This window comes from Ornithorhynchus anatinus, chromosome 18 (genome assembly GCF_004115215.2).
Source record: "Ornithorhynchus anatinus isolate Pmale09 chromosome 18, mOrnAna1.pri.v4, whole genome shotgun sequence".
NCBI lineage: Eukaryota > Metazoa > Chordata > Mammalia > Monotremata > Ornithorhynchidae > Ornithorhynchus > Ornithorhynchus anatinus.
In genome coordinates this window covers 11830107-11845661 of record NC_041745.1, presented here as the reverse complement: position 1 = coordinate 11845661, position 15555 = coordinate 11830107, and the positions used below count along the sequence as shown (strand labels likewise).

At 41.7% G+C, this 15555-nt stretch overlaps 1 protein-coding gene across 5 annotated transcripts in view; it reads right to left on the bottom strand.

Annotated features, from left to right (window-relative positions):
- CFAP47 (cilia and flagella associated protein 47) overlaps nt 1-15555 on the bottom strand; it is a 262759-nt gene that overhangs the window by 164462 nt on the left and 82742 nt on the right. For all 5 annotated transcript variants that reach the window (XM_029046522.2, XM_016227348.3, XM_029046519.2 and 2 more), the window contains exons 33-35: nt 14834-15029; nt 4577-4674; nt 4122-4238 (exon numbers count right to left, since the gene is read on the bottom strand). In XM_029046522.2, the coding sequence (XP_028902355.1) occupies nt 4122-4238; nt 4577-4674; nt 14834-15029 (411 nt within the window). The remainder of the gene's footprint in view (nt 1-4121; nt 4239-4576; nt 4675-14833; nt 15030-15555) is intronic.

The following is a 15555-nucleotide window of genomic DNA, read 5'->3' as shown; positions in this document are numbered from 1 at the left end:
GATTGTCCGTCACCTCTGCAGAAGCCAAAATTCTGAGGAGCCGGATCAGCGGACTGATCCAATTTAGAGTTCCTTTTCACTCATATCTGAACTATAAACTACCCAGTTAGAACAGATGCCTAAAGTCACCCTCTGGCAATAGGATCGTCCTTTCAGAGAGTTTCACAGCATCCAGAAGTCTGCCTGCAACCCCAAAGAAAGTTTGCAGCCTCTTAGCTTCCAGAATCATATTTCTAAAACGTTAGCTAGCCATTTTTCAGCAGCTTCAGTGTTTGCTACGATTTGGTGCCTGCTGTCAATAGTGCAGTTTTGAGAGTTAAAAGAGCAACTCAGATCTGTCTCTGGAGAATCTCTAGATTGTAAACTCCCTGTGGGAAGTGGACACGTCTTCCAACTCCGTAATGCTGTACTGTCCCAAGATCTGCACACAGTAAGCACTCAATACCATTGACAGATCAATTAAATCTGCATTAACTCCACTTCTTTCCCCTCCCCGCTTCTGAAACGTCTAGTTCTTGGAAGAGGGAGAGGACTCCTCTCCCCTCCTCACTCAAATTAACTCAAAGCAGGTAGGAGAAAAGTTCAGAGGCAGTTACAAGTAGGAAGATGGGAACAGCAAGTAGTCAAATATGGGAAATTGTATCAGTGAGATTTTGATTATTCATCTAGTCTGAAACACCAAACATAATGATGGTGATAATAATAGTACTTATTAAGCTCTTACTATGTTCATTCAACTGTATTTATTGAGCACTTACTACGTGCAGGGCACTGTACCAAGCACCTATGTACTAAGTGCTTGGAGTAGATACAAGATGATCACGTTTAGAAGCAATCCCCACCTCCACATGGGACTCACGGTCAATCTCCATTTCACAGATGAGTTAGCTGAGGCTCAGAGAGGTTTAGTGACTTGCCCAAGGTCACACAGCAGACAAGTGGCAGAGCAGAATTAGAACCCAGGTCCCTCCGATTCCTAGGCCTGTGCTCTTTCTACTAGGCCTGACTGCTTCTCTGATAGTTTACTCCTTGGTCATCGTTTAGCCACTTTGGAAGGATCATTAATACTTTCAGACAACTAGATGACCGTTTCCTAAAATTGTGCCCTGAAAGCTGAGTTAGTAGAGTTGGAAATTTACAAATTCTGGAAATACTACATCAATAGTATCTTAATAACTCATTTACTCTTAATCAGAACTGAAAAAATATTATGGCATTAATTTCAACATGCATATAATTTAGCAGGAAGCCTATCGCCATTGACTAAAACAAAGCAAAATAGGTATATCCTTTGAATGCCTGTTCTATGACATGGCTTTTTCAGCTATAACAATTTTCATCATTATTTTAAAAAGCATTTGAAGAGAATAATTTTCTCTGTGCAACATTTTTTTTTTTTTTTTACAAAACAAAACCAATAGATTAGCAGAAAAATGATTTACGAAAAATGTGGCAAATCTATCTGGGATAGTTCTACCTCCCTTCTAAAAATGCTTTTGCAAAACATTGACTAATTCCTCAGGATGACCTGGAAACCTGAGATGACTTGAGGGAGGAATAGTTTAAAGGAGATAGTGGAAAGGTTTTAAGGTGATTCAGAGCTCAGCATGTCAGGGCTCTCTTTGGCAAATAAAACTAAACTTCAGGGTTCAGTTATGTTGCTTAAATCTCCAATATATGCCAGTGATACTTCAATCATATTTATTGAATGCTTAATGCATGAAGAGCACTGTACTAAGCGCTTGGGAGAGTACAATGTAACAAAGTTAGTAGTTTCCTGCTCACTAGCGGGAGTGACGGACATTACTATAAGTTACAGATACATACGTAAATTCTGTGGGGCTGAAAGTGGAATGTAAATCCAAGTGAAAGGGTGAAAAGTTGTTCTATCATCTGTGCTAAATATATTTTCATAGGATCCACTTGTCTAGACCTACCTAAACCCTAGAGAGCACATCACATTACGCTTAAAATGTACAGCCCAACTCTCACTGCAGGCAGGGAATGTGTCTGCTTATTGTATTGTACTCTCCCAAATGCTCAGTACAGTGCTCTGCAAACAGTATGTGCTCGATAAATACCGTTGACTGGCTAGTGCTTCCCTGGCAGTATATTATTCTAGGAAAGATAGCGATTCTTTAAGACCAGTAGGATCATTTTTAGTGTATAAATCCTCCAGAGCACGGAGTGAATGTCACTCCCAAAATGTCAAACGTACACTAGGGAATCACTTTTGAACCCCAAGAAAATTGGGTTTGAGATAAACTCCACATAGTATCCTTTTCAGCTTTATTTAGAGAAGCAGCGTGGCTCAGTGGAAAGAGCCTGGGCTTGGGAGTCAGAGGTCATGGGTTTGAACAACAGCTCCACCACTCGTCTGCTGTGTGACTGTGGGCAAGTCACTCAACTTCTCTGTGCCTCAGTTACCTCATCTGTAAAATGGGGATGAAGACTGTAAGCCTCAAATGGGACAACCTGATTCCCCTGTATCTACCCCAGTGCTTAGAACAGTGCTCTGAACATAGTAAGCGCTTAACAAATACCGACATTGTTAACATTATTATTATTCAGATTATTCATCCATCAGTGGTAGGTACTGACTGCTTTCTTTGCCCAAGACACCGTACTAAGTTACCGGCAGGGAGACTATAGTGCAGTTAGTGGATCTGTTCCCTGCCTTCAGAGAACATAGAATCTAACTGGAAAGACACACACTAAAATAAATTTCTACATTTTACATTAATCATGCAATTAACGTGAAATGGCTGATGGCTCTTAGGTTATTAAATGTTTTCTTTCCTTTTTCTTCATTAAACATAGCTATCAACCTCATTTATCTTCATGATGTTGTCCATCAAAAGTTGCAGTTCACCCTAATAATTTAGCAGAAATAACAGTTTCTCCAGGTGAGCCCTGTAGTCTAAAGAGATTATCTTACATCTAGATCAGGCTTGGTAAATGCTTAATGGAGGCCGTTATTAGAAGACGGTAGGGACAATCTCGGAAAATAGCAGACTGAGCCATCTTCCTATAAAGCTCTTTGGAAGGCATAAATGCCCTCCTATTTCTTTTATGGTATGTGTTAAATGCTTACTGATGTGCTGGTCACTGGACTAAATGCTAGGGTAGAGCCAGGTTGATCACACTGGACAGCGTCCCCGTCCCACTCAGAGATCACAGGCTTAACCTCCATTTGACAGATGAGGTCATAGATACAGAAAAGTGAAGCGACTTGCCCAAGGTCACACAGCAGACATGTGGCGGAGCTGGAATTAGAACCCAGGCCCTTCTGCCTCCCAGGTCCGGCCTCTATTCCATAGGCCTAGCTACTTCCCTCCTCAAAAATCTCCACTGGCTACCCATTTCTCTCCCCAGCAAACACAAACCCCAAATCCCAACGAGATCGGGGCGTCTTTCTGCTACTTCTCCCGCTCCACTTGGGTTTGCAGGCCTTACTCCTCCCAAGGACCTGACTGAAGTTAACTCAATTCTCTTTAATTAACACCAATAGTGACGTCGGATGGGTTTCGTGGTCACAATTCCAGGAGATTTCCTAGAACAATCTATACTGTAAGATACACCGTTCACAATCTACACACTCTAGTTGTTTCCATAACTCGTATTATTGATACGAAAGCCTAAAGTGGAATCTTAACTTGTAGGTCCACCCGCATTGAAATGTACTACATCTGCTGAAATCTCTCTGAGTCTATTTATTTTGAAGCTAAGATGAGAAATTGGCAATTTTTCATTTCACTACTGCATTATAAAAGGATCGTAAAAATTGCACATACACAACGCCAGGTCTTTAATTCATTGTTGGAGCTCCGGTAACATTAAAAACCCTCAAGCTTCATTCCTGCGGTTTATGATGCATGAGTTTCTCAACAGAATTACCGCCTTATTATGCACAGTTGGGTTGTACATAATTCTACATATTAAAATAATGCAGTCGTTTTATATGAGTCGTATTTCAGTTCCTAGTCGGTAACCATCTACTGTGAAAAATCTGTTTCCATTCGTTCGTCTTAAAGTGAGGTATGAAATGAGATCTCTAACGTGTAAAATAGCAGAAATATTCATAAAATGTTTACAAGAGCGCATCCTGCCTAGCGCTTCACCTGTACATCCATAGTGAGGCTGATGGCGTGAAAAGCTTGAACGACAATCAAGCAATTGTGCAGACACTGTTCAGGACTGCTTGGATTTGTATACATCTTCACAAAATGAGTTGGGATCTGCAAAAGACAAAGCCAAACTTTTTTTTTTTTTTTCCAATCAAAGGGAAAAAGAAACCCGCCGCTTCATCAATCTCTTCTCTATCGCTCTTCTAAGCAGCATCGCAAATCTTCATTTACAGCTTGGGGTAGACATTCATTCCCAAAATACTCTCTGCGGCCAACCAAATGCAAGCTTCCTTGCTTTCTGTTTTTCAAACTGCAAACTGAAAAGTATCCTCCAAAGCTCCTACGACACATTCGTAGGCAAAAACAAAAAAAAAATAAATTGATAGCTGGGGGCTACAGAACCAAAATTTTAAAAGGGAATGAGAAGCTGGGAAGAAATCAGGTCTTACCAAGAATGGGCAATAAGCTGCCATCTGTGCAGCCAGAACTAGGCCATCCAAAAGATCTTTATCAAAATTGATTATCCATCTCATTGGGGGCACGTCACCTGTTTATAAGAAACGGGGTGGGGGGTAAGAAATTATAGAATGATCTGTCTGTGCTGGGAAGCTCTCTATAATAATAAAGATAATGATGGTATTTGGTAAATTCTTATTGCAAGCTATTATATTATTATTATTATAAAAGAGTAGTGACAATCTCAGAAAATAGTTTGTACTGGGAAGAACTGAGCCATCTTCATTCATTTGTATTTACTGAGAGCTTACTGTATGCAAAGCACTGCACTAAATGCTTGGGAGAATACAATTTAACAACAAATAGACAAATCCCTGCACACAGTGAGCTCACAGTTTAGAGGGGGAGAAGGACATTTATATAAATAGATAAATAAATTACAGATATATACAGAGTTAGTAGACTACAGCAAACAGATATTAAGACGTGATATAAAATGATCTGAATTGCAGCCTCATGACAAGACTGAAAAATAAGAGTGTGTAGGAGAAAGAAGCTTTAGGAACGGGGATATCCTGATTAGAACAAGCCCTCTGAAGAGGATCTTTTGTACTGTACTGTCCCAAGCGCTTAGTACAGTGCTTTTTACACATAGTAAGCACTCAAATACCATGCACTTGAAGTGATAAAAGTTGGGAGAGCTGCTTCAGCCGAGAAGCAGAGCATAGTTGTAGCAGAGGAAAGCAGGTAAGCAACATAGTCAAAGATGGAAATTTAGCTTGGCCATGATTTTAGGCACAAGAAAGAGTTCCTGCCCTTCTTTCACCTCTCTCCTTCTCCCGCACCTCTCCTCTTCTCTCTAATTCTCCCTCCTGAAATGATTGTGCTGGAGGGGGAAGGTATTCCCGATAGGCCAAAGTCTCCCTAATCGTGGTTTCTCTAAATTCAGTAAGTGTTTGGGGGTTTTTGCCATTCCCACCCAAAATCACAGTTGAACAATCGTTCACGCAGGCCCAAACTACCATGCGGTTGACTCTATATTACAAGTTGCATGGCTGTCTTTTTGCCACTCCAAATACTGCACAAAGGAGAGCAGAACAACGTACTAGTCGCTTGGGAGAGTACAACCCAACAATATAACCGACATTTCCTACCCACAGTGGGATTACAGTCTAGAAGGGGAGGCTCCTACTCCCCCCGAATATATTCCCTGCAGGCAGGCAATATGTTCGTCAATTCTGTCAAATTGGATTCTACCAAATGCTTACATCAGTGCTCTGCACACGGTAAAGCCTCAATCAATACACCTGACAGATGGACTGATTTTACCATGGGAAAGTGAATATTTTCAGAAATGAAACCTGCAAGTTGAAGCAAAGAAATTGGCAAATGTAATTCTGGAAGCAGGCTAATATAAACTTAGGTATAAACAAGGGTGTATTGACTTTTCCTAGACAGAAAAATAAAACGAATTTGATTTGAAGCATGCTGGAAGCCCCTCCTCCTTAACCTTTTTCAGCAATACCGGCAATTACTTTGCTACCGAACATCTCCTTTCGAGCTGCTTTTCCAATGCTGGTAATATTTAATGACAATATTGCCTGAAAGGAAACTAATTAATAAACTCACTCAGACAACATAACAGTAAGCATAAGGGTATTTCTTACGAACACAAAGCTATATAATCTACTATCGTTCTAGCTACAAATTTCAATGTGATCTTATTGAGATGTTTGGTCCGTCCTAAGTTTTACATGACTTTAAATTGATTGAATGCTTAAAAATTTGCTTTGACTATAACTTGAAATATATACTGCTTATGAGGCAATAACTGTAGAGTGAGATAAATGCTTTCGCTTTAAAATTTAATAGCTACAGGATTCTTTTATTACCAAATTCATATGCAGTCCCTAAAACTGTAATCTTAAAAATATTTATCTACTAAAGTTTTGATACTACATCACTAAATTCAAAACTATGTTTATTTTTAATTGAAACCTAAGGCAGAATGGTTTGGAATAGCATCAACAGGATATCTTTTAACTATCAATTTGCCTAACCATTAATCTACATGCAAATTATTTGAAAGTACAAATGAGGTTCCTACAGCTTGTTACAAAACACGTGGATGAACATTCCCGGAGGAATCAATTGAGGTGTTGAGGATCTTATCTGACTACATAATTCAGAGAGTGCCTGTGATCTATCACAACGTGGTGTGGTGATGCACAGAGTCCACACAAAAGCAATATTACTACTAATAATAATGCTATTTGTTAAGCACTTACTATGTGCCAGGCATTGTACTAAGCACTGGGGTTGGTACAAGCAAATTCTCAAGACTTCAACGCGTCGTGGCCCGGAAATGTGTCTAACCAAATTGAACTAAGCGCCGAGGTAAATAGAAACTAATTGCGTTGGACACGGTCCCTGTCCCATATGGGGCTCACAGTCTTAACCCCCATTTTGCAGATGAAGTAACTGAGGCCCAGAGAAACTGGCACAGCAGACAAGCGGCGGAGATGGGATCAGAACCCAGGTCTGATTTCCAGGCTACTACTATTAGTACTTGGCACATAATAAGCTCTTAATAAACGCCACAGTTATTAGTAGTACTGACCCTCTCCTCTCTTAATGACCTCTGCTTCTCCTCAAGATTCAACAGCCTTTTATGTCTCTCCCTTTGGCTTAGGAGTCCAAATGTCTTGAGAAGCAAAGTGGTCTAGAAGAAAGAGCCCGGGCCTGGAAGGTCTAATCCGGGCTCTGCCCCTTGTCTGCTGTTGTGACCTGAGGCAAGTCACTTTCCTTCTCTGTGCCTCCGTTCCCTCATCTGTAAAATGGGGATTAAGACTGTAAGATCCATGTGGGGTGTGGACTGTATCCAACCTCATTAGCTTGGATCTACCCCAGCGTTTAGTATGGTGCCTGGCCCAGAGTCACCGTTTAACAAATTTTATTAAAAAATCAGCAGAGTTTTGTTCCTGAATGTAAATGGCTCCACCTGACTTGGTAATTAGCTTTCATTCCCAGGTGATTGTGGCTAATGCAACTCCCAAGCAGCTGGCGCCATGAGAATAAGTTTCCTACTTCCTCTTCAGTCTTAAATATTGTCACAATGACCATCTGCCAACAGTTTGTGAAAAGGAGGCTCTTGCAGCTGTTTAGGGCCTGGACTAGAGCCGTGTTTGTGGAAAATTTTAGAGGAGTGATACACTGGAAAAAATGAAAGAGATGTACAAATTTAAAGTGCCTTCACATCAGTTACCTGATTTCATTCTCAAAATTGGTTGTAATCTTTAGAGTCATTCTCGATTACTACCACCATTGGTAAAATGTATAATTTCACTGGTGCTTAGTAATATTAACTCTTAGAGACCTAAGGTAATCAATTAATGGCATTTGTTGAGCGATTTCTCGGGAAAAAGCACTGTGCTAACTACTTGGGACAGTAAATAAAAATAATAATTGGGGTATTTGTTAAGTGCTTATTATGTGCCAGGCACTGTTCTAAGTGCTGGGGTAGATATAAAATAATCAGTTTGGACACAGTTCATGTCCCACATGGGGCTCACAGTCTTGATCCCCATTTTACGGTTGAGGTAACTGAGGACCAGAGGAGTGAAATGACTTTCCCCAAATCACCCAGCAGACAGGTGGCGGAGCAAGAATTAGAACCCAGGACCTTCTGACTTCCAAGCCCATGCTCTATCCACTAGGCCATGCTGATGCAATTCCTGCCCTCAAAGAGTTTTTTTAATAATGATAATTACAGTATTTGTTATCGTTTATAGTCTAGGGGAGGATTTTATGCTGGCAATAGACACAGAAACTACAAGTTCACGTTACAAATGTATTGTTATATTTGATACAAATTCTATAACTGTTCTCCTCTGTATTTGACTAACGCATATTCTAGTTTTGCCAACAGTCTAGAAATTCCTGTCAATTGCCACAGTTGATCTCTTTGGACCTCTAACTCTTATAATGTAAGGGAAAAGGGACACATGAGCCAGGGATTTGGGAGGGATACAAAAGAATAAATCTCCATTCTAACCAGCCTACTCTCTAAAAGTGAGGATCCCCCGACACACTCCACCTCCTCACAAGCCCAATTCCAGGCAACTGAGCCTCTTGCATTATGAAAAAAATGGAAGTGCACGGCAGAAATTATTTCCTAATCAGCCCCTAACCCTGGCCCTTGAATTACTGATAAAACAAAAAACACTAAGATAGCATATCCCTCTAGAACGTGAGCTCACTGTGGGCAGGGAATGTTTTTGTTTATTGTTCTATTTTAATAGTAATAATGTTGGTATTTAAGTGCTTACTATGTGCAGAGCACTGTTCTAAGCGCTGGGGTAGATACAGGGTAATCAGGTTGTCCCAGGTGAGGCTCACAGTCTTAATCCCCATTTTACAGATGAAGGAACTGAGGCACAGAGACGTCAAGTGACTTGCCCAAAGTCACACAGCTGACAAGTAGTGGAGCTGAGATCACCTCTGGCTCCCAAGCCCGTGCTCTTTCCACTGAGCCACGTTTACTCTCCCAAGCATGTAGCACATTGCTCTGCACACACAGTAAGCGCTCAGTAAATACGAGTGAACATCCAGTACACTCCTGGCTAAAACAGAGTTGAGCGATCAGTCCCACACATTGAGCTGGCCAAGGTGGAGACAATCTTCCCGTACTTCCGCTAGATGGTCAGTTCATTATGGGCTGGGAATGGGTCTGCTCATTCTGTTGAATTGTACTCTTCCAATCGCTTAGTACAGTGTTCTGCACATAGTAAGCACTCAACAAATACCATCATCAAATACCAACTGATTACTTGAAGGGCCAGTGGAAGACATTGCTTTGTCTTCCCAAGATTGACAATTGCCCAGTTTGACAAGTAATTTCCAAGACTGACCAATACAAATATTGCTGATCATAGAGAAACTTCTGAAATACTGAAAAGGGGCTGAAGATGAGCGGTGAGTGGTGATGTGGACACACACACACACACATACAAACACAGCAAGAGAGAGAGAAAGAGAGATAGAGAGATGATTGATTACAAAAGACTTGAAGATGGTTATCAAGTTAAGATCCAAGAGTTCAATTTGGGAAGGGAGACCATATCTTTCATTGCACTGGGTAAATTACTGATGGACCGTGATTGGATTGAGAGACTGATAAAGGCTGAGTGACAGGGAGCTAAAGCAGAAAAAGAAAATCTATCCTCTGAAGTCTAACTTCTCATGAACAAGTATTGGAACAATTTATTCTAATGTCATTTCACCAGTGTTTCAGAAAGTTGACAATCTCCCAAAGATGGGGCAAACGTTTTGCTGAACTGATCAAAATGTCTCACAAACATCAAGGCAAACTATACATTTTGTTCTTCATAAAGGAAGGCTCGTTTCTTCAAGATAATGGATTTTACCCGTGGTTAACAGTTTGAAAAGTGATTATACTCTACTCTGGTAGATTCAATTATTTTATTCCTTATCATTGTTCAAGTTAGAATGAGTACTGAAAAACAGGTTACGGTGCTAGACAACTTTAGAAATTAATTTTAGACCATGTTGGAATTTACCAGCAAGTCCAAAGGTAAAAGTTTAAACTATATAGAAAATGGAATTTTGTTTCGGTTTACGGTTGGGGGTGGGGCTTAATTTAGTGCAAATTGAGTATCGGACATTTACTGTGCCCAGACCACGGAAGGAAGCCCTTGAGAAAGTAACATCAAGTCAGTAGATACAATCCCAAATCTTACAATCTAGTTGGGAAGACAGTTGCTAAAATAAAGTACATACAGGAGGAAGTAACAGTTTAAAAATACACACACGATGGCACTCCAATGGGAATTTATACTCAAATGGACGTTATTATCATTATGTCCTCCCCCGACTCTCCATTCACCGTAATACTAATAATAATTATGGTATTTGTTAAGCACTTATGCGTCAGGCACTCTACTAAGCACTGGGGTGGATACTGACAAATCGGGATGGACACAGTCCCTGTCTCACATGAGGCTCAAATCTTCATCCCCAATTTACAGATGAGGTAACTGAGGCACAGAGAAGTGAAGTGACTATCCTCCCTGTCTCACTAGCCCATAGCCCTGGCATTATCCTCAACTCATCTCTCACATTCAACCTGTCACCAAATTCTTTAAACTCAACCTTCACACATTGCTAAAATCCATCCTTTCCTCTCCATCCAGAATGAAGTATGGACTGGAGTGAGGAGAAACAGGAGGCAGGGAGGTCAGCAAGGAAGCTAAGTCTGAGAGGTCCGGAGGACAACCAAGTAGAGATGTCTTGAAGGCAGGAGGAAATGGGAAACTGCAGAGAGGGAAAGCGAACAGGGCTGGAGATGGAGATTTTGGGAATCATCCGCATAGAGGTGGGAGTTGAAGTCATGGGTGAATGAGTTCTCCGAGGGAGTGGGTGTAGATGGAGAATAGAAGGGGACCCAGAACTGAACCTTGAGGGACCCCCACAGTTAGGGTGGACTGAGAATGAGTGGACAGAGAGATAGGAAGAGCAGGAGGACAGGACAGTTTTAGTGAAGCTGAAGTTGCATGATATTTCCAGGAAAAGTGGGTGGACAACAGTGTCAAAGGCAGCTGAGAGGTTGAGGAGGATCACGATGGAGTAGAGGCCACTGGATTTGCAAGAAAGGAGATCACTGATGACCTCTGAGAGGGTGGTCTCTGTCGAGTGAAAGGGATGGGAGCCAGATTGGAGGGGCTCAAGGAGAGAATTGGAGGAGAGGAACTTGAAACAGTGGGAGTTTGGAGAAGAGTTCTAGGAGGAAGGTGGGGCGATACCTAGAGGGAGCCATGGTGTCAAGGGAGGGAATTTTTAGGCTAGGGGAGACATGAGCGTGTTTGAAAGCAGTGAGGAGGAAGCCACTGGAGAGCAGGCAGTTGAAGATGGAGGCCAGGGAGGGAAGAAGGGAGGAGCAAGCATTTTGATAAGGTGAGAAGAGACGGGGTGAGATGCACAGGTGGAGCCGGTGGATTTTGAGAGAAGGTAGGAGATCGCCTCTTGACATATTGCTGGGAAAAATGGGAGAGTTGAAAAAGGGGCCAGAGGAGGGGGGAACTGCAGAGGAGCAGGGGAGTTTTTAAGGAGATCACGCCTGGTGGTTTCAATTTTCTCAATAAAAGTAGGTAGCAAGGTCATTAGGGGCAAGAGATGGGGGGAGGCGCAGGAACAGGGGCTTTAAGGAGGGAGTTAAATGTCTGTGTCCCGCTTAGACTTCACACGCTTTGTGGGCAGGAAATTCTGTTACACTGTACTCTCCCAAGTGATTAGTACAATGGTCTGCACAGTGTAAGTGCTCAGTAGACACTGATTAATTAACTTTTCTCTAAATTAAGTCTCTCCCACCTGTGTAGAACTGACAAACAGCTCCACAAAGACTTCCCCAAATCAAATCTGTTCACGCTCCTTTCAGTATCACGAAGATGGGAAAATGCTTTCCTGAGTTAAATAAAAATCATTATAAAACGATACTTACGATACTAAGCCCAACTCCACATTATGAATGCCTCTTAGTCAAATCAACATATAAATAATGCATATCACCCTCTTCTTAGCATTTACACTAGATATGCTATTTTATAAATGCAATAACCCAAGTAATTTTTTTCTTAGGAGACTGCTCTTTCTCAGGTGATTAATAGTGCTTGCTGTCAGTCTTTTGGCTCATAGTTCCTCCCAAAGTGTGAAATAATCATCAAGATATGTGTTTTCTGTCAAGGTTTATTGCTTATTTAAAATACTACCTTTTAAATGAACTGCTTTTGATATGATATACTTATCCAATGGTACTTTTGGTAGTTTAGGTAATTAGAGCAGCAAAAATGAGTGGTTTACTCCTTTGATTTAAGCAATTTGAAAATTGTTTCATTAATATGCTGTTAGTATTTTTCCCTATTTTATGCGTTTTTTTCTACAGATGTATCAAAAACTAGCTATTCAGAGAGTTTACTACACCCAACATATATTAATACACTGACACACGTTAATGACTTCACAATCAGAATCCTATTCAATTTAAAATATGTTCATTTTGAGATTCCTTGAAGCTTAAAATCAAATCCAAAATCTCCAGGAAGAATCAGTAGACACATTCCTTGCCCACAGTGAGCCTGCGAAGCACTGTTACCTTGGCGTTTTCCTCGACTCTTCTCTCTCATTCAATCCGCACGTTCAATCCGTCACTAAATCCTGTCAGTTGAAGCTTCATGATATCACTAAAATCTGCCCTTTCCTCTCCTCTCCATATTAATCCAAGCATTTACCCTATCCCGCCTTGCTTATTATATCAGCCTCACTGCTGACCTCCCTGCCTCCTGTCGCTCCCCACTCCAGTCCATACTTCACTCTGCTGCCCGGATCATTTTTCTACCAAAAAATTCAGGCCGTGTTTCCCCACTCCTCGAGAACCTCCAGTGATTACTGTCTGCAGAGCACCGTACTAGGTGCTTGGAAGAGTAGAACACAATACAACAGACACATTCTGTTGTACATACACTCTCCTACTACAACCCAGCCCGCACACTTGGCTCCTCTAATGCCAACCTACTCACTGTAACTGGATCTCATCTATCTCGCCGCCGACTCTCGCCCACGCCCTACCTAGAACACCCTCCCTCTTCTTACCCAACAGACGATCACTTCTCCCCACCCTCAAGATCTTATTAAAAGCCCATCTCCTCCAAGAGGCCTTCCCAGACTAAGCCCTCATTACCTCTTCTCCCACTCCCGTCTGTGTCACCCTTGAATTTGAATTGATTATTCACCCCGTTCTCAGCCCCACAGCACTTAGATACATTTATTTACTTACATCAATGTCTGTCTCCCCCTCTAGACCGTAAACCCTTTGTGGGAAGGGAACCTATCAACTCTGTTATATGGTGCTCTCCTAAGCGCTTAGTACAGTGTTCTATACACAGTAAGTGCTCAATAAATATGACTGATTAATAACTGGGGTATATAAACTGCAAGCAGATAAGAGAAAGTCCCTGTCTCACATGTGGCTCAAGTCTAAAGGGAAGGGAATCTTCTCCCCATTTTACATATGAAGAAACTGAGGAAAGGTAAGGTACTTGTCCATAATCACATAGCTGGCAAGTCTAGAACCCATGTCTCCTATCTCTCTGCCCTGTGGACTCGTCACTAGACCACCCCGCTTTCCAATATATTTTTATTCCTCTACACCCTCTGGATCCACTACCAGAACGATCGCAGATGGAGGTGGGGCGTCCTGGGAGAGACGCATCCGTGGCGTCACTATGGGTCGGATACGGCTTCGCGGCATAAGACAAGACAGAAATATTCTGCATGGGTCGAATACGTGTTCCACATAAATATACTTGGCTAATAACGATTTTAGCCTAAATGCATTAATTAGAAGGCATTTAAACCAATCCAAATATAATTAACATTTTATGGCCAAAACCCTGCAGTGAAATTCTCTCAAATGGACTGATATGAATTACTATAATTTGTCACAGAAAGAGAACACTGTGTGTGAGATATATGCTTAAAGAGGATAGTGTGTGTGTGTGTGAGCACGCGCTGCATGCACTTGAGTATATTTGTATATATTATTTATTACTCTTGTATTAATCTGTTGCTGAATTGTACATTCCAAGCACTTAGTACAGTGCTCTGCACGTAGGAAGTGCTCAATAAATACCACTGAATGAATAACACCGATGATTGTTCTTTAGCTATAAGTTTGAGTCTGGTTGAAGAGAAGCAGCATGGCCTAGTGCAAAAAGCATGGGCCTGGAAGTCAGAGGACCTGGGTTCTCATTCTGGCTCCAGCTCTTGTCTGCTGTGTGACCTTGGGCAAGGCACTTAACTTGTCTGGGCCTCAGTTACTTCACCTGCAAAATGGGGATTAAGACCGCGAGCCTCATGTGGGACAGGGACTGTATCTGACCCAATTATCTTGTATCTATCCCAGCACTTAGCTCAGTGTCTGGCACATAGTAAGCGCTTAACAAATACCATTTAAAAAAAACAAAAACAAAGGGGGACCAAGAGCAGAATAGTAATCTTTCCATCACTGCGTGGGTTGTTCTGGCTGTTGCCCGCAGCTTCTGGAATAGTTTTGACTCTGCCTCAGATTCCTGGACTGTCCGAAGCCTCAATAACCTATTTTGGCTCTGTGGTCCATCAGTCTAGCTCTACTTTTGAAGGGACCATAAAAACGAAATGAATGAAAAATACTGCCTCACCTTTTTGGCAGTCTTTCCATATGATTTTTCTGGTATTCTCGTATTGCGTATTCATCCACGTAAGCAGGAACTTTTCAGGAGGAGAATATATGTTACTAGATAACGTATCTGGATTAATCCTCGGCACGCTTGTTACATCATCTGCACTAGGCCTATTACTGCAATTGGCTGGGGATACGCGGCAAAGTATTAGCACCTGGAATGAGGAGGAGAAAAGTTACCATTTAATGAACGATAACATAGGACAGGATCATTGTGTTATTTTAGTAATTTGAATCTCTTCTCAGGGTGGCACCTGGAGAGTTTCCAGTCCTCTACCAGTCTCGACTACGGGAGGGAGAGTCAAGCGGAGGCCTGTCCTAGCTTGGCCAGTGGCTAGCGAGTGGAAGGCCATCTGCTACAAGGCAAAACTCACCCGTGCTGGGAAGCAGCGGCACGGGAGAGAGTCGAGGGGTGAAGACTCAAATTTACTGCGCGGAAAGAGGCAGCGGTAAACCACTTCTGGAATTTTACCAGGAAAACTCTATGGGTACACTACCAGAATGACTCCAGTTGGAGGTGGGGAGTTCTGGGAGAGATGCGTCCATGGCCTCGTTCAGAGGCGATTCGATGACATAAGACAAGTAATTTGAAGAGTAAAAATCATAGTGTTTTTCAAAAGACTTGCTGTAGTTTGCAAAGAATAATCATACTAATATCGGCGGTATGTAGTAAGTGCTAAG